The 23,141-nt window shown below is 53.5% G+C and overlaps 2 protein-coding genes across 2 annotated transcripts; one reads left to right on the top strand and one right to left on the bottom strand.

Annotated features, from left to right (window-relative positions):
* Nucleotides 1–404: 404 nt before the first annotated feature.
* Nucleotides 405–11,838, bottom strand: alms1 (ALMS1 centrosome and basal body associated protein). Its single transcript, XM_076049508.1, has 18 exons — nt 11,592–11,838; nt 10,412–10,619; nt 10,029–10,149; nt 8,337–9,945; nt 8,082–8,241; nt 6,672–7,478; nt 5,990–6,105; nt 4,848–5,673; nt 4,663–4,770; nt 3,691–3,840; nt 2,997–3,604; nt 2,515–2,623; nt 2,219–2,401; nt 1,909–2,135; nt 1,241–1,391; nt 1,061–1,118; nt 762–861; nt 405–676 (listed from the first exon to the last, which is right to left on the bottom strand). The coding sequence occupies exons 1-18, from the start codon at nt 11,604–11,606 to the stop codon at nt 632–634; spliced, it is 5,601 nt and encodes a 1,866-aa protein (XP_075905623.1). The 5' UTR covers nt 11,607–11,838; the 3' UTR covers nt 405–631.
* Nucleotides 11,839–21,519: 9,681 nt separating this feature from the next.
* Nucleotides 21,520–22,566, top strand: LOC142903723 (nanos homolog 1-like). Its single transcript, XM_076049522.1, has one exon. It carries the CDS (start codon nt 21,645–21,647, stop codon nt 22,332–22,334), a length of 690 nt encoding a protein of 229 aa, XP_075905637.1. The 5' UTR covers nt 21,520–21,644; the 3' UTR covers nt 22,335–22,566.
* The last annotated feature ends 575 nt before the right edge of the window (nt 22,567–23,141 follow it).

The following is a 23,141-nucleotide window of genomic DNA, read 5'->3' on the forward strand; positions in this document are numbered from 1 at the left end:
CCTCTCGTTCTCGTCTTTTTCGGCACTTTATCGTATTTTGACGCTGATGATGATTTTATGAATTCCTTAGCGGGCGTCGACCGTCTATTTAACCACTTGAGGGAAAAAAAAAAGAAACCCCTGCTGATGTTGTGTTTAGGGTCAGCTGGTAGAGCAGCTGCGACTTGTTTATCCGTCGTCCTCCCGCTGTGGCTTCCTTGCTCCTGCAACCAATAGCTGATCAATAAAGGCATCAAAAGGAAGTGAGCGGCGCTCCCACGGCCTCCAGTGTCTCTGTTTCATCAGAACCCAGGCGGGAGGTTTTCTGAACCCGGTGCACGGGGTGTTCAAACTTCACAAGGATTCAAAAGTTGAAAAATTCTCTTTTAATTTTTCACAATTTATTCATAATTACTATGACACACATGTTGACAGCAGAATATGCTGAAGGTTTTCTGCTCATTCATTTCAATCTTTCCTGCTCACAAGTCTAGACTCTAAAATGTGACACAATTAAAAAAAAACAACTAAACAATGTTGTTTAAATTCATTAATTACACTAAACTGAGAGAAATTCTCTCATGCCTGAGTGAGAAAAAAATATATATAAAAAAGGTGTTTAAAAATAAATTAGCTCCCAGTTTGTGCTCACTCAGTTCCAGGCTGTTCTTCTGTTCACGACTCGGCTGGTGATTTTCTGAAAGGACAGAAACCAGTCGGTAAAACTCGTCCGCCCTGACCTTTGACCTGCGAGAGTAGCGGCGGGTAGCCTCGTGTCCTACCTTGTTGTAGAGTCGAGCGTTCAGACGGTACAACTCGTACTCGGCTTTCCTCCGCTGGTCGGCTCGGCGCCGCTGCACCTCTGGGAGACTCTCGTAGATCCTGCGGACGGAAACGAGGGTCATTGAGGTCTCCCAACAACCTGGGTGCGAGGAGGTTAAACCCAGGACTTCTGCAGGTGAGGCTCAACATGGCAAAAGCTGGGAGTCTGAGACGTCGTTGGTCTGCGTCAGACCGGTCGGGTTTGAACACCTCCTGAGTTGTCGCCCCGCAGTGAACCTGTGCAGAACACTGAACTCACTGTTTGGACCTCTGGATCATCTCGGTCCTGGGGACGGCTCTCCTGAGCAGCACTGCGCCTGCACAGGGACAATAAAACTCCGTTCAGACTTGAGGAGAAAAAAGTCTAGAAAAAGTAGGATGGTGCAGGGCGGGGGGCGGGGGGAATAACGCCCTGCAGGTGGCGCCGTGGCTCCAGGACCTGCAGGCCTCCGTGGCGGCTCCATGCTGTAGACTTCATGCACTTCTCTGTAGAGCTCCTGCAGCCGTCGGTCCTCAGAGCGCAGCGCCAGGCGCTCCACCCGCTGCCTGGACTGATGGATGAACTCTGGCCGGTTCCTCCTCAAGGCCTCCTGCACACCATGGAGAAGAACAACTCTTACATACTATAGTCACTATCATTATCATTATTATTATTATTATTATTATTATTGTTAGACCAGCTCTGGAGCAGAACAGGTCATTACCAGGGCGAAGACCTCAATAGAAATTGTGGCGGTTATGTTTATTTTTACGCTTTGTCTTCACACCTGAAAACTCGCCAAATTCTTTCAAGCAAGTCCGGACTGCTAAGAACGTTGATATAATGCAATGATGACGACTGTAGCTGCTCCACAGCGCCTCCTACAGACAAAAACCCACCAAAAAACAAAAAACAGCAATCACCCTTGTGGCCAGTAGGAGGGTCATAGAGACGGGGGACAAAACCCATGCTATTGTCTCATCAAGACCTATATTTCATAAGATGACCTTTGACCTCTGTATTATCATCATTATTATTATTATCATTATTGACCAGATGAGCCTCGTGGGGATGTTTGAAAGGCTTATTTGTGTGAGATGTCCGACAAGCGGAAGAAGTGAACTAACCTGTAGAGACACTGGTGCTCCAGCAGGGGGCGTGGCCTTGCCCCCGGGCCTGTGGTGATGGCGGTGGCTGCTGCGGTCTTCAGGGACTTGTCTCTGTCGCAGCGGCTCCCTCCACGGTGCGGCGCTGCTGTAGGGCTGGAACCAGGCGGAGCTCCGCCCCCCCGCTGGCCGGTTCTCCTTCCGGGCCTCGGACCGGAGCTCCTCGGCGCTGACGAACCACGAGATGCCTGCGCAGAGAAGAAGGAGTGTTGGGAGTTTGGGCCAGCTGGGAGGAACTGGGCCACTCCTGCAGGGTGACGGACAGACGGACTTTTGGGGAAGATCCTCCTCCTCCGCTGGGACGTCCTGGCTGGGCTCCTCCCACCTCCTCCTCCTCCTCCTCCACCTCTCTCTGAAGCGGCCGAGGAGGAGCAGGAGGGGGAGGGGGCGTGACCCAGTCCCTGGTCTCTGGTGTGGAGCCCAGTCCTGCTGCTCCAGTCCAGCTGCAGGCCGCCTGAGGACACCAGACACCCAGTCAACACGGCTGCAGGGTCGAGGATTCAGTGGACAGAGGTCAGGCCGCTCTGAGATTCTGATTTGGACGCCTCCGATCGGCTTCCTTCTCACCTGCTTGGACGCCTCTGCTGACCAGGCCCACCGGCTTCCTGGCTGCGGGGGTCCGGCGGTGGGACAGCACGGTGAAGGTGCTGGTGGACGACTCCGAGTCGGCAGCAACCTGAGGGAACAAACACAGACGACATCAAGCAGAACCAGAACCAGAGCTGCATTTAAACCTTATAATAAATGTTGAGGTTATACCATTACACCATAACATTTCTTTATACACATCCATATTTATATATGTGCAAATTCTTATGCATGTTTTTTATATTTTCTATATGTGAATTATTTATTTAAACATTTATTTATTTATTTATTTATCCAGGCCTCTGTCGCCCCCTGCTGCTCTGGAGGGTCCAGTTGGTTTTCTCCTGACTGAACAAAGACACCTTTGGCTGTGATTTAACGCTTTACAAATGAAGTGGGATGGATTGATTGATTGATTGATTGATTGACTGACTGGTTCACCTGGTTTCGGAGGAGCTCACCTGGTCGCTGGCCTCTGATTGGCTGAAGCTATCCGCCGCCTCCTCCTTGTTTTTTCCTTCCTTCTGCTCTTGGATGGTTCTGTGCAGTTTGTGGATGCTGGCGCTGGTGCTGGTGCTGGTGCGGAGGCGTCGGACTCTCTCGGCGCCGAACACTCGGGCCAGGCGGGTCGTGTCCACGCTGGACACGGAGCCGGACGCCACGGACACGCTGTCGGCCGGAGCGACGCCAGCAGGGGGGGCTGCTTCCTGGGGCGGCAGCGGGCGAGTCCGGTCCTGGCCGGAGGCAGGGAGTCGTCCTGCGGGTCTTCCCGCACTCGCATCCTGTCCTCCCCCCTCCCTCCTCCACTCATCGCCGCGGCCAATCAGGCGCGAGAGACGCTCCAGCCTCTCCAGCAGCGACCCGTCCCGCTCGGCGCTCAGCCGCGACTCCTCCCGCCGCCACTGGGAGCAGAACTTGAGCCACAGCTGGTCCAGGGGGCCGCCGCCCTCGGAGCCCCCGTCCCGCTCGGGGTCCTGGTGTCTCCGCGGAGGCGGAGCTGTGCCGACAGAACCCTGAGAGGACGACCTCTGACCCCGGTCCAGCTCCATCCGAGAGCTTCTAGCTGCAGCTGCAGGAGCAGAAACACATCTGTCAAACAATGATACAGTTCTGTGTGTGTGTGTGTGTGTGTGTGTGTGTGTGTGAGAGAGAGACCTGTGAGCTGCACCCCCTGGTGGCCGGTGGTCCGCAGTCTCTTGCTGTAGATGCCCTCGGTGTGTCTGATGGAGACGCCGCGGTCCAGCGTCGGGTCTCCTCGTCCCAGGACGTTGGTGCTGAACGGCGGAGCGACGGCGTCGTCCGAGTCTGCTCACAGTGTTAAAAGAAACACACAAAAACAACAACAAAAACAAAAAAAAAAAAACCATCAGGTAGGAGCCTCAATATCTGCACCAACAGTCTCCCTCTCTCTCTCTCCCTCTCTCTCCCTCTCTCTCCCTCTCTCACCCTCTCTCACCCTCTCTCTCTCTCCCTCTCTCTCTCTCTCTCTCTCTCTCTCTGCTCCCCGCTTGGCCTTTTGTCTCCCTCTCGGCCCCTGAACATGAATAATTAATGCGCCGCCTGGTGTCGGTTACAATGGAGCAGCTGCTGCTCTGCCATTGGCTGACAGCCGCGTCCCCTCAGGATCAAGTGTATCATTGACAACACGGACCTCCATGATGAATGTGACAGAGTTTTGCAACCTACTGAGAAACAGAAGTGATTAATTAAAGGTCCAGTGTGTAAAATCTGACTTGGTTTGTGATTTCTTTATAATGGTAATAACTCAATATTCTGGCCATAATTACATTAATAAAAGTGCACATTAGCAGTACAATAAAAGTCATTTGGTTTTTCTGCCCATTCCGGTTCCTTGTTATATATAAGAATAAATGTCGATCAACAAGGTTCTTGCTCCCATATTTCTAAGGAAGCCTGGCGTGGACAATCTTCCCGTCAGCCTCGCATTTTTAAATAAACCAATGAAGAAGAAGGTGGACAAAGGTGGTGTCCGGGTTTGGGTGCGCAGGCCACCGACGCTGCAATCTAAAATGTAACCACCAGATGTCGCCGTCTCTCCACGACATCTCCAACTATTACACGCTTGACCTTTAAGAGGCGTGAGGTGTTTTGAGAGTGAGGCTGTACCGGTGTGGCTGCTCTCCAGCGTGGTGTCTGACTGGAGGCCACTTCCTGTCTGAGGGACGTAGAAAAGCTCCTCGCTGCCGTGAGGCTTGTAAGGCAGCAGGACGGGAACTGCCGGGGAGACGGAACAGCCCAGTGTGAACATGGCATCAGGCTGGACTGAGTGTGTGTGTGTGTGCGGGTCTCACCCGGTGACTCCGAGTTCCTCAGCCTGGCTGCGGTCTCGTCTCTGGGGCTCGTCGCCACCGCGGTTGGCGGTCTGAAGGTGGTGGAGGGGGAGGAGCCCCGGCCCTCCCGGAGGTCACTCGTTGGGTGGAACAGGGCGGAGGAGGAGTAGGAGTGCCGGGCACGCTCTCCGATTGGCTCCCTGTGGTCGGACCACTCTGGCGGACTGGACAAGCCCAGGCCCTCGTCGGAACTGAGGAGCCTGGGCTGGCCAGCAGGGGGCAGGCTGTGTCCCGCCACGGCTTTGGGTAACAGGGTGAGATGGGCGTAGGAGACGTGACCCGGTGTGGGCGGAGACTCGGGCCTGGGCGACCTGGTGACCTCGGGCGGCGGGAGGTCAGAGACCTGAACTACCGGCGGAGCTGCGTCTCCAAGCTGAACTCTGCTGCTCTGACCTGCTGCTGCTGCTGCTGCTGCTGCTGCTGCTGCCTCTACCACTGCTGGCTGATTCATCAGGTTCAAGTCAAGGCCGAGCGACGTCTCTCCAGAGAGCTGGCTAAGGTGAAGCGGCTCGGGGACGGGGCTGAGAGGAGGTCCAGGTGAGGGGGAGGGCGTGCGCCTGCGGGTTGCTATGGTGATGGAGGTGATGGCCAGGGGGCTGGTCCTGGGCGGGGACACGCCCTCTACGGCCTTCACGTCCGGACCGGGAGCTGCAGGAAACTGCAGACCGGTGTGGGACGCCCCTAAACTGAGGCTCTGCTGCCCCCTGTGGTCGGCGGCGGTGACTGCAGCGGGCTGAGTCAGGCCTCCGGCCGTGGAGGCGGCGCTGCTCTCCGTGTCAGTGCTGTCCTGCAAGGAGGAAAAAAAAAGTGGATCCTGTGAGTCCGTGACCCACAAAAGAAGATTTCAGCACAGCAAACAAACAAACAAACAAACAAACAAACAATCTTGACAAACATGCAGCTGTTTACCTCCAGCAACCAATCTGTCCAGACTTTGGGGGCAGACGGTAAAAAGACAGAATGAGAAGCATTTCTACCGTTGTTACACGACTGCAAACACGTCGACAACGTCACTTGAACGCGTTACAACAATGGGACATGCGTTTCTACACGGTCTTTACACACAGTTGTGCCAGCCTGGACCGGTCTCCACTGGGTTATACCGTGATGGGGTGCAGCAGCAGCAGCTCTCTCTTGATCTCCTCGATCTTCACGCGGTCCTCTCTGTCCAGCTCCAGAGGTTCACACTGCTGCCCCGACACCTTCAGCCTGAGCCACTCTGCAACACAACCACAGCGGTCGATGGCCGTTCACCACAAAGTTCCAAGGTAGAAATGAGAGCTCAGCTGTGTTTCCCTCCTCCCTCTACAGGGAGTCATATGTGGCTTAACTCTATTGTGACTCATTAGCCAAAGTAAAAAAAACTAAAACTTTCAGACACTCTTGGCGCTGCTAACGATGTCATTGTGGTGTCATTATTAAAACCTTCCGTCAGCAGGTGGTGATACATTAATGAGTGAATATATAAATAATAATTTTCACATATACATGCATTTTTGTGACCAGTACATATTACACTATACAGAAGCGCATCGCTGCCGTCCTAGGACAAAAAGCAGGGCTCAGTTTCCCGTTATAGTGTGAAACTACCACATTTGTACGTGATAATTTTCACGTTATATAACGTGATACTGAGGGGAACATTCAAAAACGTTCACCTTTTCTAATTTTCACATCAAACCTTTTCCACCTATGGGTCAGTGTGAGCACAATGCATGATGGACACAGCCCAAACCAGCCCTGTGAAGACTTCCTATGCCCTGGTCGTGTGACTCCTCCTCCTACCTCTGGCTCTGCTCCCCTCCAGCTCCGCTGTGCTGGAGGTGCCGGCCACCCCTGAAGATTCCCCCTGCAGCAGTTTGGCCACTCGGAGCGCCAGCGAGCTCTCGCTGCCAGCGTCGCTCATGGCGGCGGGCGTGTTGGCGTCCTCGTGGGGGGGCGGGGAAGGGGAAGGGGCGTGGCCGGGCGTTGGAGCGTCTGGCGGGACCGGCAGCTCCTCTTCCTCCTCTTCCTCCATGGTGGGAGGAGTCTGGACGACGGTCGGCGGCGGGGCGGGGGTGTCGGCGGCGGCGGCGCTGCAGCCCTCAGGCTCCGCCCGCCGGGCTGACTGGGAGAGGGGGAGGGGAATCGGCCTTTCTGAGGCCAGCATGGAATCTGAGGAGGACCTGGCCCACCCAGGTCCAGAAGACACGTCGGAGAAGTCCAACAGCCTGCTGGTCTTCTTCCGCAGTGACAGCAGGATGTCCTCTGCAGACAGAGAGTGAGGAGCAGCAGCAGCAGCAGCAGCAGCAGCAGCAGAGGGCAGCACCTTCTCCGTCTGAGACTGAGATCCCACCAAAGAAGAAGACTCGTCCAGGTCCGAGTCGAAGGCGTCCCCTGGGGGGATGGTGTTCTGGCTGCTGGCCAGGCTGCCGGCCCTCTGCTGCCTCAGGACGGTCTGCACCGTGGATGGGTAGGAGTCCTCGTCCTGCTGGGAGGACGGATCCAGCTGAGCAGCAGCTCCCAGGCTGCCCAGGCTGACCGGGATGGACAGACTGGACTCCACTGACAGGATACTGGATCGGGAGAAGTCTCCTTTCTGGGGTGTGCCGCCTGCACCCGGGAAACAGAACCAAAAAAACAAACAAGCTGCAGATAATTGGGAGAAATTAAACTCATCTATATTTTTTTTCTCACAGAAATCCAATTATAGCGCCGCCCCCCAGGAGGACCCAGTGCAGAGAAGACTCAACACAACTCCCATTCATTTCGATGGAGTTGCTCACCCAGCACAGACACCGAAAAGGTTTTTGGCTTCCGCATTACGCAGCCCATGGAGCGCGCGCGATTCCCATCATGCCTCTGTAACTCCCATGATACATCAGGACGCAGCAGCCAATTAGAAGGAGCCGAGACGCGGCAGCAAGTACGACGCTGTGACGTCACACTGAGAATATAAAACTCTTCTCTCTGGATTTTCTGGCCTTTGTAAAAAAAATTTAGAAGACCAGAAGTCCATGACTTAAATATCTGCAACAGAAGGTCAAAGGTCGCCCTCTCAGCCGTTTTACAGGCATTTATTTTTGTACTGCGGTGTCACGGGCCCTACGTAGAGTTGTTAGCTGCAGTACCTCAACTGGCCACTTGGCTGCCATCACGGCAGTCTGGTATCCAGTTCTCATATCCACGGGACTGCTACACTCAGAGTGCAGGTACCTTCAGAGGGCTGGCTGCTCCTGGTCGACGTTCCGACCGATCCTTTGATGGTGAGAAGGTCGGTGGGAGAGAATTCAGGCTCTCTGATTGGCCCCCTGGGTGCAAATGGATTGAGGATGGTGGCTGGGGACTGGTCGATGCCCAGGTTGTGGAGGTACAACTGTGTTCGACATAAAGACACAAACGTATCAGCACGCACGAGACGAGGACAACCGTCCAAATGTTCTGGTCGAAGGCGGAGCTCTGATCACGTACCGGGATCCGCTCCTCGATGTTGACCTCTCGGGGCCTCGGACGAGGCGGAGGCGTCGACGCGGCAGACGTCCAGTAGGGGGCGTAGTTGTCCACCTCCAGGCTGAGGGTGGACGAAGCTCCGACAGACGTGTCCAGCTTGGCCCTGCTGCCCTGCGAGAAGGACAGAGTGGAGTCTGGGTCTGGGGACACGTCGCTGAACTGGTCCAGGGTCAGCGGGGCCGAGGGCCGAGCCCAGGGGTCCGGCTGCTGTTGGTGGGCGTCACCCTGCAGGTCTGCGGGTGCCTCCCCCTGCTGGTCCGGGTCCATACGGGACTGAGAGCCATGGTGGGTGGAGGCTGAAGGTCCAGGTGCAGACCCAATGCGCTCCTCCTCTTTCCCCTCCTCCTGCCTCTCTACATCCTCCCCTTCCTCAGGAGCACTCCCCACAGCCTCCCCTCTCCACACGGGGGCGCCGTGTTCAGCATCAGGGCTCGGTTTCAGCGAGTTGAGCTTCTGGCTCAGGATGTCGTTCAGGGTGTCGGACACGGCGTCGAAGGCTCTCTGTTTGGGCGAGACGCCAGAGAAGCCCTGCAGGGCCAGAGTGTCGAAGAGCGAGACGCTGGCCGAGCCCTGGTTGGCCCTCCAGGCATCCACCTTCTGCTTGAAACTGACGGTGGGCAGAGACTGGACCTGTGAGGAGGCTCCGTCCTCCTCCACCTCCTCCTCCTCCTGCTGGTCCGGACCAGACGGCACGTGGGCGGGCAGCGGAGCCGCCCCAGTTCCTGACTGGTCGGACTGGTCGGAGTGGATGGTGGAGAGCCGCCCTGCTGGACCCTTGGTGCCGGACGTGGGCAGGGGGGCGGCGGAGACCCCCGGGGTGGACTGGGACTGTGGGAGGAAGTCCACGTAGGAAACCTCCACCCCTGCCTGGCTGGCTGAGGACCAGAGGTCGGCCTCCCTGCGACCCCCACGCACTGCTGGAGACGCAGGCTCTGACGTCGGCCCTCCTCCCCCTGGCTGCAGTCCTCTGGCGCCCTCTACGGGCTGAGAGGGAGGAGAAGGACTTTTCCTCTGCCGGCTCCTGTGGGACTCAGACTGCAGCTCCCGGCGCAGAAGCTCGCTGCTGTCATCGGGCCGAGAGCTGCGGGGCCCCACGCTGACGTTCAAGGACTCGGGCCCGGCGGTTCCTGATTGGTCGGCGTGAACGTGTCCGTCCGGCTGCTCATCAGGTCGGAGAGCTCGGAAGCTATCGGGTGCTTTGGAAGAAGACGCGAGCTTCACGGTGGTTTGAGAAGACGAGGACAGAACAGGGTCGACGCTGTCCTGTTCAGCTGGAGGCTCCGTCCCCAAAGCCGAGGCCTCGTCTTCACCAGCTGCCTTGTCTGGAGGTTGTTCTGGGGAGCTTGACGTCCTCACTCTGCTTCCACCCGCATCCTCTTCTCCGGAAGGCTGCTTTCCTCTGCTTTTGTCTTTTGCTGGCGACAAACTGTGCTGGGATAGAGAGCCACAGCTCATCTGTTCCCCTTCAGAGAGGACGCTCTCCTGCAGCAGAGGATGCTGCGATAGAGAGTTGTCATCTCCAGGCAGACGCCGAAAGCTCTCTGATGCCACGGAGGTGTCAGGGTTGGGTCTGTCAGCAGGGAAACAGATTAAACGAAAAGAATACTTTCACGTGACAAAAGAAACCCCTGCCGATATGCGATATGTTTTTACCTTAGAGGAGCAAAATCGTTGTCACTTGGTTGGAATAAGGAACATTCAGCGAACGTGTTGTCCATGTGAGTGTTTGCAGGTAAGAGAGGCAGAGCTGGAGACAGGTTACTGTCCTGGAAGTCTGAGGGCACAGAGAAAAACAGTGCTGCTGTCAAAAATCACTAATCAGCAGTACATAACTCGTTGTCTCTGTTGTTGTCAACAGAAAAATGTGATGAACAAAGAATGATGACATTTTGGTTTTAGTTATTATTATTATTATAGTTACTGTTTCAACTTGTTTGGAAGCAGAGCTTCATCAGGCAGCAAAGTGATGCTTTATTCTCAGATTAACTACTAATCTGAGAATCACTGTGCAGTGATTTCTCCGCTGTTGTTCAGACCTGGTTGCAGAGAGACTCTCCACCGCTGCTGCTGCTGCTGCTTCCAGCTCTCGGTGTCCTGTCCAGACGGACTCTGATCCTGTATCTGTTCAGGACTTTGACTTGGGTCGTGATGCCAGTCCCGACTGTGTGTCCCCAGCTGGTCTGTGAGATTGTGTTCATCAGACTGAGTGACATCCTCCGTCAGCCGGGCATCTTCTGGCTCGCCCTGCACAATAGATCAGTATAAATCAACTGCACTTACATACAGTATGTCTTGACATCCATGCTCTCTCTGGACATACAGGTGCTACCCGAACAATGAGAATATCCAGTAAAAATTGTTTTATTTTGGCAATTTAACATAAAAGATGAAACCAACAAATTTTATTGAGCCATTACACGCAAATTGACATCTCAAGCAGTTCCTTGTTGTAACTTTGCTGATTAAGATTTTCAGCTTATTAAAACCACAAACTCAGAAAATTATTATAAAATTTGAGGGGTTTTTTTAAGCTGCAAGACCTGATCAGCAAAATCCAAAGAAATAAAAACTTGAAATATATTGATTTGCATATTATTCCTTTATATATGTCAAATTCACCTTTTAAGTTGAATTGCAGAATGAAGAGAGTTAATTCTCACAATATCCTGCATAATTCTGGACACACAACACAGGGAACAATCCACTATTCTATGTTAATCCCGATTCACGTTAGTGAAATGTGTGTGTGTGTGTGTGTGTGTGTGTGTGTGTGTGTGTGTGTGTGTGTGTGTGTGTGTGTGTTAAGCTGATTAAAAGTAACTACGTTGACGTTTAAGAGAGCGCAGGGCCAGTTAGCTAACAAAGCTAATAGCAACAGGTTACGGCGAACTTTGTAGGAAATGCACGTCCACTAAAATGTACATAATGCAAGCAACTCGGTGACGCTATGCCTAATAGTCACCAAAGGGAATAATGTTTATGCATTCCCAAGTCTGTAAAGGCGTCGGGTTCCAAACAAGTCAACTTCACTAGCACTAAGTTAGCAGTTTGCTAGCGTGTTGACAAGCTGGGAAAGAGTTAGCGCGCTGCGAGCTAGTTGGCTAGCTGGCAGTGCACAGCGGTATAATCTATACTGATTCTCCACCGCGGATGTTTGGCAACACGACGTGCGGCCCACTAAAATGTTAAGAACTTGTCATTGTTCAACATCGGTACCTGTGGAGCCTCCATGTCCAGAATGGTGACAGTCCGCTTCCCACGGCTCGCCGTATCCAAGGGGCGTTGCTACGAGCTCGGCATCGACACAAACACGAACGCTCACGAATGGAAATTCGCGCCGTAAAAAAGGGAGGGCGTGGATTTCTACATCATGTAGATATGGGACGGGCATATGGCGTCCGAGCAGTCCAATGAGAGCAGGCATATAGCCAGGCGCATACTCACTTCCGGGGTCCGCAGACTACTGAGAGAGCGCGGCCGTGGCGCCGCCCTCAGAGTTTTGAAAATGTACGGTCACTTTTATCTGAAAGGATTGGGGGGAAATGAAATTCTGTAAACACACACACACACACACACACACACACACACACACACACACACACAAAATTATTTTTTTTGTATGTACATTTAATTTAAAACATCACAGTTGGTCAAGGTGAACAACAACATGGGAACAAATAAAGATCCTCAGCTGTATTTGACCTTTGCTTCACTATTAGTTGCCATTTTGAAGATATATATATATATATATATATATATATATATATATATATATATACATATATATATATATATATATATAAAATGTATGATATATGCATTTGTGTGTCTGCATATGGAAAAAGTATCGTCTTTTTTTTTTTTTAACTCTTACCATTTACACCTCTAGGTGGCACCATCACCGTTCACCCCCTCAACTTCTTCATTCATTCTACTGTTTGCAATATACCGTATATGTAAGATGTCATACAAGATGAGTGACTTTTTTTTCTTCTTTTTTTTTTTTTTTTTACATTACAATGGCACTATTGTTCTGTGTGGTTGTCGCTCAGTGGTGCTGATCTGTAGGAGTATCAACAACCAAGTAGGTTCAGTGGGTTTGACTGCCGAGAGTCTGTCAAATGTTTGAAAGGCATAGAGAGTTAATGCAGAACCAAAAACAGCCAAAGTAAAAAAACAAACAAACGCCGAGCTGATTAATGAGGCTGGCTGGAGACTCGTGAAGTGTGGGACATCCCTTCATAGGAGGTTGTGAGAGGACTCGAGATTCATCAGTCTCACCACAAGAAGTCACATCCTGACAGCAGGAGTCTGTTTCCTGTGGCAGCGTCCTCGCAGTGGTTTGACACCTGGAGGCCGGAGCCGCTCCCTCGCAGATCAACCGGCACCTCCTCACCCGCAGAACGTGGGTGGCGGTGGGATTTGTGCGCACGTCGTCCCCGATGAATCTGCTCTGCTAATAGGAGCCCTGCGAGGCTTAAGGTTGCTCTTGTTTTGGCTGCTGTCATGCAACGCTGCAGGGACGGAGAGCCCAGGTGCAGATTAGGGAAAGAAAAAGAAAAAAAAATCTTCCCAAAGTAGTTGAATAATGAGCTAAAGGTGAGGTTTGAGGGTTGAGCCGGGGCGGCTGCTATGGTGGGCATTAGCCGCTGCCATACCTCACAAAGCCCCTTTGATCTGTGCCAGACTCAAAGAGGCCGCTAACGCTAATGCTGTGAACTCTGGCTGAACCAGAACCACAGCTGAGACAGCACCAAAATGGGTGCTGTGTTTAATGTGATTGGTCGGCATCGCTGACATGCAGATAAGAGGGCGGGGTAGCCGCAGAGCTTCCTTTTTTTAAAAAAAAAAAGATAGATAGTGAGATAAGAGTCAACACATGTAGAAGAAGAGTGCGTTGCTGCAGTGAGTCATTGGCCTGATGTTGTGACGACTGCGTGAGTCCTCTGGCACCACCACATGAACACACTTAAACTGTTGATGTGCCTCTTCATTTAGATAGGCCCACCTTCGACCAGCCCTCCCACCCCCTTAACCGGTTGAAATAGCACAAACCTAATCAGCCAATGGATTGCTTGCTTTCAGTCCTCCCCTCCCTTCCCCGAGCTTGCCAGTCAACTACGGGGGGGGCCTGCGCACACAAACCCGGATACCTTGTCCACCTTCTTCTTCGTTGGTTTATTCGAGGGCGCGAGTGTTCACCCTAAATACGAAACCTGGGCTCGTTTGTCCAGGCTGCATTTAAAATATGGCAACTAACTGGGAAGCAAGACCATTGATACAATTAAGAACCGTTCTTAGGGAAGGAAAACCAAATGACTTTTATTGATCTGTGAGGATACATTACACGTTTGTTGATGTACTTATGGGCAGTTTGTCAAGCTTTTACCAATATAAAACTCATAAACCAGACCAAATTTTACTCACTGGACCTTTAATGGGGGTGAGGACAGGAAATGTGTCCTGTGCACGCAGGAATATTTGAAGTCCTCCACCATGTTGTCTTTGACTTCCACAATCGACCAGCAAGTCCGGCTGGAACAGTGAAAAATGCGGGCGGCCGTAAATCCCCTTGCTGTTGCCTCCAGGACCTCCAGGACCTCCAGGACCTCCAGGACCTCCAGTCATTGATGCCTGTTTCCTCTCCGCGCTCCCACACACCTCATTCACACACACGTGGTCGTCACACAGGCTCGTCCATTCTTCAGACGCCGGCGGTGACACTGAATCCAAAGGTGTCGCCATCAATCTGCAGTTTGCCCCACGGAGGTGATTTACGACGGGAGACACTTGTAATAAAACCCTCGACCCTGCGGGCCTCGCCACAGCCTGGGCTTCCTGCACGGCCCAGACCTGCTTCCTGCGCGCCTGATAATTCTGCACGGCGCCGCAGCTCTTATTGAGAATGATTTGTTTGTGTTTGTGAAGCAGATTAGGAGAAAACCTCCTTCACCACCCACTGCTCCAGGACATCAGCTCACCTTGATTTATACAGCACCAAACCAGCCTGTCTGGCCAGAGCACATCCTGCACCAGTGGGACCAGTCTACTGGGTCAGTTAGCTGCACCAGTGGAACCAGTCTACTGGGTCAGTTAGCTGCACCAGTGGAACCAGTCCAGTGGGCCAGTTAGCTGTACTAGTGGGACCAGTCCACCGGGCCAGATAACTGCACCAGTGGGACCAGTCCAGTGGGCCAGTTAGCTGTGATGGCCTCTGGTCCTTCAGGCAAAACAGGATGTCAGGGACGATTGAACACTTCCTCCTGCTTTGTGTCTATGTTTTAAAAAAAAAAAGGGGGAGAAAAAAAGCTGCAGAGGATCCATTTATTCCTCCCCCTTCCTAATGACCCCCCGCCCCCTTCACCAGACCGCCTCCCACCTCCTCCCACCCCCAGGGATACTGATTCATTACCTGGGAAATCTGTGCTTTTGTTCCATTCTCAGCCTGGTGCCATTAATCTTGTGCTGCCCCCTGGTAGCAGGCCAGGTACTGCTTTGGTAATTACACTTGATCATCATTCAGGCGCGCACGCACGCACACCGTGCACATGTGCCGCCACCGCCTCCTCCTCCTCCTCCTCCTCCTCCTCGCCTGGTGGCCCCTCCTCTGTTGTTGACTGTGATGACCAGGATCTGCATCCAGCGTTTGGCTGCACAACTTCTCCCAGAAGTCAGCGGGGCACAAAGGAGCCGCGGCGCCTGCTGCTCACCTGCCGCTGACGCTCCTGATTAATGGCATGGCAGCGATGACATGGCGGGGACGGACCATCTGGCTGTGACAGGAAGTTGGTCGAGCTCAGGGCCAGATCCACAAAGACATTGCCCGGCTTTTGCGCCAGAAAATCCGTGTAAATAGCGCCAAAAAAAAAAACGGTGATTCCGATCCACAGAGGGGACGCAAACGTGAGAATCGGCGGAAAATGAAATATATATATATATATATATATATATATATGGCTCCCCAAATCTTATATATAGATAGGCATTAGGGTTGCCAACTCCCAGGAATCGAAATACGGGACACCTAAAAAAAAAATTGGGTTTTTGGGCGCTTAACCCAACTGTGTTTTTCTTCCCACCTTTTGTTGTCAGACACGACTCTTCTTCTCCAACCCATCTTCTTCATCTTCTCTTTCATTTTCATGACTTCCAGCAGCAAAAAAAATATATGCATGCTCCCATTACCCGGGATGCCTCTTTTGGCTCACATACGGGGCGTCCCGGGCCAATACGGGACGGTTGGCAACCCTAATAGGCCTGCATAGACTGCAGTATATATGCCAATACTTTCGATAGGCTATGAAAAATACAAATGGTCCTCAGGTGTTGGAAAGAAAGTCAGGACGCAAGACGCGTATAAGTCATCACGTAAAGCGAGACAATCACCGTTGTGGCAGCAGAGGTTAAGACGGAGGAGGCATCGTAATGCCAGGCGAGCACAGCAGCGCCTTTATCGTAGCAGAGTGTCGCCGTTGGACCTCCCAGAACGGGACATGTTAAGGAGATACAGGCTGCCGGCACGCACAATCCTTGCCTTGCTGGAGACAAACTGCTCTCGGGTTGCCAGACCGCAACATTCGCACCTTTTTCAGGTGCCGCATTCTTCGAGGATCCGCCCCTCAGTGTGTTCACATCCAGAACATTCGTCCGCTGCCCTCAGACAGGAGACCTTCACCTGAGCTGGCAGGAGATTCACAGACAGAGTCAGTGAGAGCAGGCAGGTCGCTGCAGGTCAGGAGGGGGGGCGGAGCCGACGGTCCGGACTCTGACGCCGACGATCTGGGTCACACAGCCGTCGCTTCTGTGGTTTCAGAGTCCAGGAGAGGATCAGGAAGGAGACGCTGATTTGCTTCTACACAACCTTCCTACTAAAGACTGTGTTGTGGGCCGTCAGGCTGAGGAAATGAAATTCAAACACGCTCCGACTGCATTGTCATGACTATGACAACACGTTGGTCATGCTTCTCACAAGAACCTGCGCTCACATCTCTCCGGACCTTCCTGACTTTTTGTCCCGTTGAGGCCACTTCCTTACACACACACACACACACACACACACACACACAGGCAGCGAGGCGAGCCGATCCCCTTCCGCTGTTCATTTCTCACCCGGGGACAAAAGAAGATGAACCTCTCGGATCGCCGCAAAGCTGCTCGATGATGTCGGCGGCACAAAAGGCCGGCGAGGAGATACAAACAATGATTTCCGCTACAGCAATTTAATCCCTCGCCGTTAAAATCTGACACAAAAAAATGGACAAAAGGCCAAGGGGGCCTGGAACCAATAGCAGCCCCCCCGCCCCCCCCTGTCCACCCCCCGACCCACACACACACACACACACACACACACACACACACACACCCTCTCCAACACTCCAAAAGCCAATGTGGAGATTAATTGGTGGAGCAGAAGAATGGTGGCTCCTTTGTGTCCGAAGGTCCTTTCAGTGCGTTTGAAGTCCACACACACACACACACACACACACACACACTGGACAGAAGCAGGGACGTGTCAACAGTTTAGCCTAACGCGTCCTCCAGACCTCCATCCCTCTCTCTCTCTCTCTCTCTCCTGCTGTCATCTATATTTGATCGTCCCTCCTCCTGATGAATATTTCACCGTCTTTACAACAGAGACCAAAAACACACAAACAAAACAACAACAACAACAACAGCCACCGTGGCGGCCTGACGAGGAGCATCTCTGAAATGAATCAGGAGATCTCACACACTCACACACTGCACACACTGCACACACTCACACGCTGCATATGCACGCACGCACACCACCAGCTTTACATTGTTGGCCTTTCCTCTCCTGGCCTTTCTAAAGAACCACGGCTGCTGCCGCTCGGCAATGCAGGCGGCTGGAGTAGGAGGGCTGGGTGGGAGTGAGAAGGGTGTGTGGGGGTGGGGGGGTTGAAATCTCCATTTGCATTACATAATTTCATGCATTATTCAGAAGCTCAGAGAATGGTTTCACTGAGACGAGGAGTCCTGGGAGGCGGCGAGCAGCAGAGAACTGCCAGCGACGGGAGCGGCTCATGAAATGCAGAGCGACTTAACCGCCCAATCTGCAGATATTATCCTGGCCTCCCAAAGGAGGGACACACACACACACACACACGCCAGGTGATTTCATCTCCATCAGCTGAGGGGGGAACAGGTGCTGTGATGGGACGCAGATTCTGCTGCCTGCTGTGGAGCAGCAGGCAGCAGCAGCAGCAGCAGGAGCAGCAGGAGCAGCAGCAGCAGCAGCAGGAGCAGGAGCAGGAGCAGCAGGAGCAGCAGGAGCAGCAGGAGCAGCAGCAGCAGCAGCAGCAGGAGCAGCAGCAGGAGCAGCAGCAGCAGCAGCAGCAGCCCTGGTGGTGCTACTGGACGCACTTCCTTTCAATGTACCAAAAAGAAACTCGAAAGGAGAGAAAAAAAACACAAAAATTGAACAACAACAACCCCACAGCGCCACATGAGGGGCCGCGCAGAGACAAAAAGCTCTGCCTCCCTCCGTCTAACCGCAGACAGAGGAGCCCGTTTCATTAAGCCACATAATGGGTGTGTGTGCATTTCATTACCATAGATAACTGGGAATATTTAGATGAGGGATGAGGCTCATAAAGGCGCCCGCCCGGTTGCCACGGTAACCACCCGGCCTCGGCAAACAAAAGGGAGAGATGTTTGCTCGGGGATGGAGGGAGTGCTGGAAGGAGTGGAGGGACAGAGAGGAAGAGGCTCCAGCATCCTGTCCAACCTGAGGGGTCGACTCGACTGCTCTGGAGGTGGACATGGTCGACCAGCAGGGGAAAAAAAAGATTTAAAAAAAAGAAATATGACTGGAAACAATGGGAGATGATGATGGGAGAATTCTCCCAACACTGAATTATGAATCAGCGCGAGAACACCGCAGAATGGCACAGGCAAAAACTAAAAATAATAAGGGGAAATAATAAGAAAAGAAAAGGAGACAATCTCCCTACGGACAGCGGCGTTCTCAGCAAAGTGCTGCTGTCAGCAAAACAGTCGCATGTTGAAACTTTTATCTGTCTGGAGGGGATGGGGAGCCTGTTCTCCACCACACACTGCCTCACAATTACAGTCTGGACGCGTTGGACTGCTGCTGCTGCTGCTGCTGCTGCTGCTGCTGCTGGGGAAGAAGAAGCTCCAGAAAGAAGTTCATGCTGGAGCTACCAGCATGAACAGACAGTCTGGTTAAAGGGGGAAAGTCAAGGTGTGTGTGTGTGTGTGTGTGTGTGTGTGTGTGTGTGTGTGTGTGTGTGTGTGTGTGTGTGTGTGTGTGTGTGTGTGTGGAACCAGACTTCAGCCTCTTCCAATCAGCAAGCAGACAGCTTTAAAAAAAAGTGGCTAAAAAAGTCCCACGCTAGCATGCTAAAATGCTACGCTACATGAAAGTATGACCAACATGAAGAGCGAACAAAACTGGTTTTGCTTCGCTGTGAAGGAACAGAGTAGCGAGCAGCAACATGGATGCTCACAGTTTACTAGCTTGCACACCCCCCCCCCCCCCCAAAAAAAAAAAATCAACTTTCTGGATGATTGATTGTGGATGACAGGAATTTCTCACCTGCTGGACAAACGTCGGTCGCCGCAGCAGCAAAAAAGTTCACAGCTAGCGACAGTTAGCGCGCGCAGTCCATTTAAAAGCAGATGCTGCACACACATCGTTAGCGTTGTGTCGCTAAAGGCCGTTTCCAGCGGAGCAGGGAGAGAGCTGAAGGCCCCCCCCCCTCCTAGAGTCGACTTCAAACTTCAAAGGTGGCGGCAGTGGCGGCGCGCTCGCCTGGCTGCACAGGTTAAAAGCCCGACACGGTGTTTTTCAGGAGCAACGGCGAAGGTTCCTTGAGAAAGCACGGCGATAATCGGGGGGTGCGGGGGGGCGGCGGTGGAATTTTTTCCCCTCCCGCATCATTAAAAAGGGATTGCCTTGTTCTCCTGCCTCCATGGGAAGTGGCGTTAGTTAACCTAACAAAGGTGCGGACCCCCAGAGATGAAGGGCATCACAGGGGCTCAGCAAATCCAGGGCTTAATCCCCCCCCCCCCCCCGGACCTTCATTGTACCCATACACTCCCAAAGCCTTTGACCACTTCCCCGCTCCATAATCTGCAGGGATTTGTGTGCGTTCAACAAGTTTCTGATCCCTGGACCTGCACCTCCCTCCTTTCTCCTCCTCCTTCTTACGCTGCTCCTCCTCCCTCTGCCCCTTCACCACCTTCTTGTCCTCCCCCTGCCCCTCCACCACCTCCTCCTCCAACTCCAACTCTTCCAACTGCTGCTCCTCCTCCTTCACACACTACAAACACACATTGGGCTGTTCCAACCCCAAAAAACTCCTGTAAATGGGCAAACAAAAAAAAAAAGCTGTCCGGCAAAGTCTTGCGAAGTTTTCTTTACTTGAAAAAATAAATAAATAAATTAAAAAAAAGTCATTTTTATTCAGTTAGAATTATGTCTCTTAAGATCTGGACCAGAGGTCCAATCACACGCGTCTTTTGTGTCTTGCATACTAAATCATCCTTAAAAAAAACAACCCAACAGCAGCTGTGTTGTGTGAGTGTTGATACATAATGTTTGTACTGATGCCGTCCACTAGCCAGGGGGCAGCACTGACGTTGGTAATGACAAAGCACTTGACAAGGTCCTGATTGCAGCTTGACCTTGGCTGCTTGACAGTGACACGTGTCCGGGGGTCTGTGTGTGTGTGTGTGTGTGTGTGTGTGTGTGTGTGTGTGTGTGTGTGCACAGATGGGCCAACCGTTAGGGATGAGGTGCCTATATTCCCAGAGGGGAGGGGGAGGTCAGAGGTCAGGGATCAGAGCCCCTCCCCTCCCAGGACCGTGTCGGGGGGGGGGGGGGGGGGGGCGGGGATGGCGAATCGAGCGCTCCTCTGGCCGGGGACACATTATGCAGGTTGTTATACAGTTAATGCAGCGTGTGTGTGTGTGTGTGTGTGTGTGTGTGTGTGTGTTTGCATAGGATTGTTGTGCCAGGCTGATGCAGCTGTGCAGCTGGCATGAGCGCGCCCCCCCACCCCACCCCAACACACACACATACACACACACACACCAGGGGTCTTTTAATGAAGGGATTTGTTAATTTTCTATTCACACTGACAGTGACGAACTGGAAGGGGGGGGGGGGGGTTGAAGAGGGTTGGTCAGGAGACTCAGTGATGTCATCGTGCTACAGATACTACAGGAAGATGTTTAACCCTAGAAGGGGTCTGGAGGGAAGGGCAGGGGGGGGAGTGTCACAGTGGAGGGGGACCTTTTGGTCCCTGATTGGCTTCTGCCAATCAGGGACCAAAAGGTAAAAAAAAAAAGCCCCGGAGCAGCGCAGCCAATCATTCATCTCCCAAACGCTCTCTCGTTCCCTTTGTGCTTGGGGAGCCAGAGGTGACCTTGGCAAGATGACTGTGTGGTTTGTTGGGGTTTTTTCCCCCCCGATGATAATTTATTCACAGCAAGGATGGCTCTGCGTTTCATCCGCACAGGCTGGAAAGCCTTCAGCAACTCTGGGAAGATGTTACACACACACACACACACACACACACACACACACACACACACACTTTAAGGCATGCTAAGGAAGTTAATCATCCCACTGTAGGAAGGAGACAATGAAGAGTCTTGCAAGTACAACTGGCCCTCCATTGTCTTGCTGTGTGTGTGTGTGTGTGTGTGTGTGTGTGTGTGTGTGTGACAGTCAGCTGACAGGCCGTTTAGCAGCTAAAGGCTTCTTTTTAGTCCTGGAGTGTGAGAAACATTGTTTTCTGTCGCTTTGTTGAGGTAAAGGGCGCCCTTTGTGACATCACAGAGGGCTGCTGTTGCAAAAACCTATGTTAAAAAAAACAAAAAACAAACAAACCCTAAAAACAATAAAGTGAGGGTCAAGAAAATGTAAGCAGAGGATGATGGACTCTCCGTTCAGAGTCTCTGATTGTTGACAGAAGCAGCAAACATGTTGGTTCCTCCTCCAGACAAAGACGCCTCCTCCTCCTCCTCCCGCATCATCGCCACCACATCCCACTCCTCCTCCTGGGCCCCCGCGCACAATCAAGTTGAGGCAAGCCACGCCCCCCCCCTGTTTGATTCCGGGGAATTTATCAGAGCCAACAAGTTGAGCGGCTCCTCACTAAACTGGAACCGAGCAGCGGAGCAGCGGAGCTCCCCGCGCACACCCACCACATGCCCGCAGACACAGCGGACATCCGTCTGTGACACCCCCTCCCCGCCCCCCCCCCAACCCCCCCTGCCATGGACGTGTTGGAGCGCGGGTACTTGCGCGCGCCGCCCCCCTGCGACTACACCTTCAACTTCTGGAACGACTACCTCGGCCTGTCCACGCTGGTGGCCCCCAACAAGGGCCACGGCGCGGCCCGCGGACCCAACTCCATCACCGAGTCCCTGAAGGCGACGCTGGGCTTGGAGGACGGCGACCCGCCGGCGTGCTCGTGCCTGGCCGGCCCGGCCAGGGAGGGCGACGGGCCGCCGCCGGAGTGCCGCTGCCGCCGCCGCCGCTGCTGCTGCTGCTCCACGCCGCCAATCTCCATCCATGAGCTCCGGGAGCGCATCTCGCTCCTGCGGCCCTACGCCGCCGCCGGAGACTCCCCGCCCCCCTGCCGGGGCGGCTTCCCCTCCGGCCTGGACGACCACCTGCTCGTCGCCGCGGACCGGCGGCGCAAGCAACAGGGGGCGCCGCGGGGGAAGCCGGAGCCCAGAGTCTGCGTCTTCTGTCGGAACAACGGCGCGCCGGAGGAGGTGTTCGGCACGCACGTCCTCAAGGCGGCCGACGGACGCGTGCTCTGCCCCATCCTGCGCGCGTACACCTGCCCGCTGTGCAGCGCCAGCGGCGACAACGCGCACACCATCAAGTACTGCCCGCTGTCCAGGGAGCCTCCGCCGGCGGCGGCCCGGGGAGGAGGCAGGAGGCTGAAGATCTACTGACGGGCTTTGGAGGAGGAGGAGGAGGAGCAGGGTTGGACTGGCATTGTGGCGGCGCGCCGAGTTCTCCCCCCCAATGGCCACTCGAGGTACTGCAAGAAAAATAAATTAAAAAAAATCCCATTGGGCCCAAAAATACCTTTCCCCCGTTAGACCGCAATACAAACACAAAAGGCCTCTAGAACGGCTGAGAAGACGACCTTTGACCTGAAACGTGGTTCATAGCAAGTCTTTCCAATGCTTTTAGTCTTTAAAAAATGATGAAGGGCAGAAAATCACCAGAAAAGAGTTTTGTGTTCCCAGCGTGAGCGTTGCCGCTGTGTCTCGGCTCCTTCTGATTGGTTGATGCAGCCTGATGTTATCACGGGGGTTACAGCGGCATGGCGTGAAGTGCTACGTGCTCTATGCGCCCTCTAAAGCGAAAGTCAAAAACTGTTTTGCCGTCTGTGTGCTGGGTGAGCATCTGCATTCAAATGTATGGGCCGCCATATTGGAGTCCGGGGGGGGGGGGGTGCCTGGGGGCCTGGAACGAGATGCAGAGGGGCGCAGCGTGCAATGACGCAAGCGCCCTGCGATGGACTCGCTGAACCAAAGTAGCCTGAAATCCTGCAGGCAGGTGGACCTGACCGACACCGCGTGAATGTTGGGCCCGCTGGGTGACTGCTTTCTACCAAAGGAGTCCTCTTTTCTACCGCCGTCTTTCCACTGTTGCTCCTGTGACGTCGCGTGGATATTTTGGAGTGTACACGCGCAGCAGGACGTCCTCCCACTCCGCCGTGGCTCCGCGAGAAGGAGCTCCAAGCTTTTGTT

This window comes from Nelusetta ayraudi, unplaced genomic scaffold, assembly GCF_046127955.1.
Source record: "Nelusetta ayraudi isolate G7.1 ecotype Tasmania unplaced genomic scaffold, CSIRO-AGI_Nayr_v1 ptg000117l, whole genome shotgun sequence".
NCBI lineage: Eukaryota > Metazoa > Chordata > Actinopteri > Tetraodontiformes > Monacanthidae > Nelusetta > Nelusetta ayraudi.